The sequence below is a fragment of the Amia ocellicauda genome, chromosome 3, assembly GCF_036373705.1.
Source record: "Amia ocellicauda isolate fAmiCal2 chromosome 3, fAmiCal2.hap1, whole genome shotgun sequence".
NCBI classification, from domain to species: Eukaryota; Metazoa; Chordata; class Actinopteri; order Amiiformes; family Amiidae; genus Amia; species Amia ocellicauda.
In genome coordinates this window covers 44,105,266-44,112,391 of record NC_089852.1, presented here as the reverse complement: position 1 = coordinate 44,112,391, position 7,126 = coordinate 44,105,266, and the positions used below count along the sequence as shown (strand labels likewise).

The following is a 7,126-nucleotide window of genomic DNA, read 5'->3' as shown; positions in this document are numbered from 1 at the left end:
TGAGTCTGTTCTTTTGGCTCACAGCTCCTCAGTATGCTTGAACTTGTGCTTCTTAGGCTTCAGTAGCCTTTCTAGCATGCTATCTGGCAAACCATGCCGGATTACATTCTCACAGTATTGCCCTCGTAGGGAAGCATACAGTTTCTGTATGAAACAAGCAGGCCGAAGACCTCTCTCCTTCTGAAGAATGGAATTATTCATAATACCAAGCCAAACTTTGGCATGGCAGTTGGTCTCTCGGGTTTTCATGCTTTGAACAGTCATTGTTTCATCTTTATCCAAGGCATATCTAGTGAGATCGCCCAGCAATACCCCTCTCCAAATAGGAAAGATCCCCAGGTAGTCAGAGAAAAAGACATTCAGTTGCTTGGGAAGTGGTACTGATTGTCATTTTCTCCATCTTTCATAAGTGTTTCAAGGGAATCTTTGGCCTTCTCAAACATCGCCTGGAATTGTATTGTGAAGGGAGACCTGGTGAAGATGGTGTCAACGTCACAGGGCACCCACTTGTGGTGAATTAAAGGTTTGATCGGTGTGTCCACATCTTCAATTTCCACTTTACCGATTAACCCTTTGAATATATTCACACTTTTCTGGACCATATCTCCAGACTCTTTGGACAACAGCACCACACACAGGTGCCAGAAGACATCCAATGCATCTTCCAGGCATGTTCTTTTCAGCATCAGGGCAAAACTGTACGTGGAAAATTCTTTCAATCCATAGTCTGCCTCCCAATTACACCAGACACCACCTTTATAATATGTGCAGAGGTGGATTTTAGTGTCTCTTTTTATTTGTCTCTTGCTGAGTACGTATTAGAAGATCAGTTGGGCTTTGTCGAGGTATGCACTCTCTTTGATAAAGGCTAGAACTACACCTTGGATCAATGGCCAACTGTAGTCTCCATTTCCACCTGCTGGACCTGGTTCACTGTTACCTTTTGTATTTTGGTTGCAGTCTGTATCAGCCAAAAGGTCACATTTGACACTGTATGGTCATTTTTTTTTTTTTTTTTTTGGGATCTTGCATACAACCCCACCAGAGGCATCCAAAAATAATGTTAAGGGTTTTCTAAATTGCAAGTGGTGAACAGCAATTCCAATGCCTGTCTTAAAGTACAAATGAACAGCAAAAGGATCAATTTGCAGGTGCTGTATATTACCAGGACAAAAGTTAGAGGTCTTTTCACATTCTTTTATTATGCTTTCTGCAAGCACTAGTTCTAAAGTTACATAATTGTGTAGGCGTGTACTGCGGTGGACCTCTGAACTGATAACTTTTAAAACCTCTTTAGACAGACTCCTTGTGATGTTCCCTGCTAGCAAGTCATTCACAGGGGTGTCTCTGAGTTTTGAGTAGTACTCATTACTCACACCTTTTTGCAGGGCTTTAGCAATTTTTCCTCTCTTCAGGTAGGTGGCGGGGCATGATTTCATCTCATGTTTGAAATCACCAACACGTGTTACATGTAGATCTATCATTTCACATCCTTTCGTGTTTTTATTTTCTGGATTTTGAAGCGGTAAAGAGCTTTGCAGGTTTTGAATGAACAGACTGCCTTGACAAATAAATATGGGCACCGTTTCTAATGGCTATGCCTCACCTTCATGTGCTGATAGTTGAATATCAGAGTGCAACATAAAGTGATCTTTCTGTATTTAGTATTTTGACCCATTTTCTTTTTGACATCATGCTCCTCAGTTTCTTCTTTCTCTTGCTCATTTCCTTCTGTACTGTCCTGAATGTCTTCTCTATCTGCTTCATTCATGCCTGCATTATCCTGAATGTCTTTTCCATCTTCGTCATTTCCTTCGCTTTTGTCCTGTATTTCACCTGAATAAATCATATCTAGTTTGATGTTTCTGTGACAAACCATGAATTAGTTATAGATTTTTACGGCATTAAATGGATATTGGCGAATGTCTATTGAATGTCTGTTGAATGTCAAATGTTTGCATATAAAACCAATTTTACCTCTGTTATAATTACAGAGTAAGAAAATAAACCTAGGAATAGCATATTGCTTGTACAAGTGGCTCTAAAAAAAAAGTGGGCATTTCTTATGGTAAAATTATACTACTGCTTAGTCAAGTTTTAAGTTTTATAAGTTAGTTGCTACAGTTGCAATTGTAAAGATAGATAGAGAAATATGTATTTTATTTTGTATTTGTGTAGTTCTAGGATTTGATTTGAACAGTAAAACAGATTTGGAAAGTGAATCTGAAGAGTCTTCCTACTTTACCTCTCCGTGCCTGAGTTCTAAATGCCCGATAGTGAGATAGTTAAGCATCTGAAGAAAAACAAAGACCAACATTTAGTTTATAGCATTTCTACATGCATATAAGAATAATATAATAGTTGTGCTTATGTGTATTTATTTGACATCAGCTACACCATTCAATCAGTTCTATAATACAAAACATTGTTAGTTTATTTATATTGGAAAAAACACAAGATTGGAAGTGAATGGTATCAGTGGCCAAACTTTATTAAAGAATAAAAACAAATATTCACTGGAGCAGCAACAGGATAGCCAACCACACAAGCTATCCCACACCCCACTCATACCCAAACCCTGACACATTGTTATTATTAGTAGTAGTAGTATAGCTGAACATTTTTAAAACCTTTTATGTGACATTTTATTACTGATAATGGAAAGACTGAAAGACAATGCAATCTTGGAAAAATGGTATACAGTCGTACGGAATAACTCAGAATATTTGTTTGATTAAGGGACGAGGGGAAGAGGAGTTATTTCTTGATGCATGCCTATATCTTTCTTAGAAGGGTGTCACCCTTCGTCTGAAAACCAGTGGTATTCTTCTTCTGATCTCTTTAGTTTTAAGGCCATATATGATTGGGTTCAGTGTTGATGGAAACATTATGACAAAGACGGCAATGATTTTCCTTGAATACGTTGAAAATGTTTCAAAACGGTATGAAACAATTGTTATGAAACCAGTGATTTCAAAAACAATGAAGACAACTAAATGAGTAGCACAAGTCTGCATAGCTTTGCTCTTTGTGTCCGACTGCTTGTTCTTCAGACAAGTGAACAGTATCTGCAGGTACGTGTAGATGACTGTACCTATAGAGAGCACCTGAAGAAAAGCGGTTATAAACAGCCCATAGATATTATTAATGCTGGTATCAGCACAGACCAGCCTTATCAGAGATGGGTTGTCACAGTAAGGGTTAGAAATCAAGGATCGGCATCTAGGAAACCGAAGAACCAAAGAAAACAGCACAACTATCATAATGAAATCCACCATCCAGACCAGAATGATGATTTTCTGTAGAAAATTGTCCGTCATGATTGTATTGTACCTTAAAGGCAAACAGATTGCTACATATCTATCATATGCCATTACTGTCAATATCAGCACAGAAGCAACTGCATACATGTGTATGAAGAAAGCCTGGCTAACACAGGCTGGATAACTTATTGACTTTGAATCCAGTATAATTTCTTTTAAAAACTGAGGGAAAAAGGCAGTGGCTCCCATTAAGTCATTGATGGGTAGATTGATAAGCAACAGGTACATTGGTTCATGTAATCGCTTATCCAGAGCAATTGTGAGAAGAATAACCAAATTACAGAATAGAATTGTACAGTAATTTAGCATTCCCAAAATAAAGGCAGGGTAGACACCATTAGAAGGTATAGAAAAGCTGTCCATGGTTAATACAGTGGTGGCATCACCAGAGCTGTTAGCCATAATTTAATTTTTTCAAAAGCCCCACAGGCAGCCTGAAAGTGAAAGGAACAGATTAATAATTACTGAACTTTGTTTTCTTCTTGCAAAACATTTGTTTCTCATCATGTGAAATAACCTTCCAGAAAATGCTGCTAATAGCCTTCACATATTTTAAAATGACTTACCAATCCTCCAGTTATGTCTCCAGAGCAACAAGACTTCTATTGCTGCCTTTATGGAAATCCATTTCTGGAACAAATATGACCAGACTGTGTAATATTAGGATCTATGAATTTATCAATAACAATTAACAACAGCCCTAAATGATTTCTGTTATGAAAATAAACTTGAAAATTCAATAAAAACCTAGAAATAAAATAAGAAATAACAGTCAAAGTTGAATCTGTAATCCAGAAATAAAAAAATAATAATTAAAAAAAATGAATAAGAGCTCAGCACAGATATGTGACTTCCAAATGTATCACTGATGTTGCCATTTGTCAATTTCAGTTCCAGTCTTGATTTATGTTTGTAAAATCTCTCCATGGCCCCGATCTTCTGTTTTATTCCACAAAATAGCAATATGGCAGGTCCAGAGAGACCAGACACAACAAGAAAAACAAATGAAAGACATGATGCTGTATTTAAATAGTACATGGTGTATTCCAGTGCCATAGGTTGCTAATGCTACTGGGACCATACACATTAGCATGGCAGTAAAGAAAGGGGTTTTAGCATTTTCCAGGAGGATTAAAATCAACAAGGTGGGTATTACATATCTTGGTAGACATCTTCTTTGGCAAATAAAACACCTCTTGACAATATCATATTAATATGCTTGTCATCATAATGTCCACTGTCTTCTCTCTGACAGCTGCTTTTTCAAAGGCAAGACTACAAACAATGGTGATCATGAGAGAAATAAACCACTTTCCTTTATGATTTTCAAACTTGGATTTTATTGCGTGTAATAAGTGGAGTAGACAAAACGTTTTATTGCTCATAAAAGGCACACAATAGATCATTCATCAGTTGTCAGGGTTCCTAAGCACTCGCCCTCTGTCCCCCCTAGAGGCCGCCATTTTCCTGCCTTTCCAAGCTCTCATCATTCACTCAGTCTATTAACATTCCGGTCACCCATGTGCACTCTTGTTCTATCCCTCGGCTCCTATTCGCCCTGAACCTCCCAACCTGGTTCCTGCTCCCCATATAATCCCCTCACTTCCCTCACTCGGGGCGAAGTTTTGCCAGGTTTAACTGCAATTTCGAACACTTTCCCTGTGCCTTGTTTCCTCGAGTCCTGTATCTGTCTTGCTTCCTTGACTTCCTGACTACGACTCTGTCTCATCTTTACTTGCTCTGTTCACCTGATCCCACGACCCTCGAAAAAGGAAGCACTGCCCAAGGGTTGCAAGACCGCGCGGGAGTCCTGGCTTCCGGCAAAAGAGGACGAACCTGCGCTGACGTCACGATTTTATAGAACAGGATGTGGGAAGGGACCTGTTCTGAGTGACGAGCGCAGGGGCCAATGGCAGCTTTGATAGAGTGACGTTTCGATCGGTTTCCTACGGAAGTGTGCAGAAACTCCTCCCCCTTGGGCAGTGCTTCCTTTTTCAGATAACCAAGGTTGCATACGCAACCTATCGATCTGTACTGAGACAAAATGTCATAGATTTTTTTCTCAGTTGCAGCTCTGTCCCCCTCAAGATTTGTAATTTTTGTGATAATTTCACTCAAAAATGCACATTCAAGTCACAAACCCCACTTCTGACTGCGTCCTGAACCATTACTCTGACAGTATCAAATGTACACTGAACAGAGCCTGATGCCTGTTCCCAGAGTCCTAAATGCATCATTTTACCATCCTTAAAAAAGATGACAGTAGTGCCATACTTGTGACCTGTTTTTGTTGTCCAATCTATGCAGAGTAAAATCATGTTCTGTAAGAATTCTACACTGTAGTCTTTCTACCTGTGTACCACCCAGTTTTTCTAAAACTACTGTAACAACCTGAGATGCCTTATGCATGCTAATTCCCATATTAGCAACTAAGTCCATATACACATCCCTTCTGTTTCCACATCTGTTTTCCACATGTTTCAGTCCTGTTCTCTAAGAACTTGTCTAACTCTCCCTTAACTTCTTCATACTCGCCCTGCCAGAATAGTAAGCACAAGTTCTGTTCACCATCCTTTGCAGATTTTATTTTATACTAATTAAGTTTCATGCTCTCTTTTCTTTTACTATGCATCTCTTCCTTTAGCACCTCAATGCTCTGCTCTAAATTAGCATTAGTCAATGCAAGATGATCTTTCTCCTCCCTAAGCTGAAGTGCTTCTCTCTGCATTTCTTGATTTTTGTCATCTCTATGTCTATTGCTTTTATTGACATTTCTAACACTCATCTGGGTGTAACAAGTGTATTTTGTTTTTGTTTTTTTATATTATTCTTTTTGAATTTCACCAAAGTTTCTGGGAAGGTGGTTGTGTTTGGACCTTAAGGGGATGTTGTTCTTTTAATTTCAATCAGAGGTCATTAATTCGAACTGTGACTTTAAGACGGAGCACATGTAGAAATTACCCAGTAATCCCTCAGTTTTCTTTTGTTAATACTGAGGGTAAGTCACGCTTCACACACTCTCTCTATTCTTTTTTTTTATTTAAAATGCAATTCTACACGAAAAAAAAAACAGTTGTGACTCTCTTTGCAATATGTACTCATGATGTATTGTTAATTAATCTCTCATTTGACCGTGTTGAAATTAGTAAAACGAAAGAATGTATTTTCCTGCTAAATTGTAAAGTACTATTGAGTGTGTAATGGTACTGCTTGTGTGTAGTGGAGATAAGTAACATTTCAGTGACATATTATTATTATTTTATATAGGGAGAGAACATATGAGACCGTCTGCATGTGCCAGTTTTCATTTTATTTTCTGCTAAAACAGGTTCAAATAAAGCCAGACTTCATCAACTAATCGATGTCCGTGTGGTGTGTGAAGCAGCGTTGTGAAGAGTCCCGTAGCAGCTGCAGTGTCGCCTCTGCTACACGGGCTAATTTGTCTGAAATCGTTCTCAATTATTTTTCAATTTAAAAATCTTCACCTCAGCCTCATACAACCAAATACCCCTCTCTTTCCTCTCTGTGTCTATTTAAGAATATACTACTTGAGGCTCGGGAGCAATTTGAGGACCAAAAAACATTGGCCAAAATGGTTTAATAGGAGTATGCAAAAAAATATCAATAGAAAGAAAATGTTGTATAGCGCATACAAAAGGGATGGAGACTAAACAAAATACATAGAATATGTTGAGCTGCAAAGAGATCTTAAGAAAGGGATCAGGAAAGCAACGAGGGAAAAAGAAAGAAACATAGCTCTTGGAGCTAAAACTAATGCAAAGAGCTTTTTTCAATATTACAAC

The 7,126-nt window shown here is 38.2% G+C and overlaps 1 protein-coding gene across 1 annotated transcript; it reads right to left on the bottom strand.

Moving 5' to 3' along the window:
* Positions 1–2,786: 2,786 nt before the first annotated feature.
* Positions 2,787–3,686, bottom strand: LOC136747155 (olfactory receptor 52K2-like). The gene has a single exon (XM_066700107.1). It carries the CDS (start codon positions 3,684–3,686, stop codon positions 2,787–2,789), a length of 900 nt encoding a protein of 299 aa, XP_066556204.1.
* Positions 3,687–7,126: the final 3,440 nt, after the last annotated feature.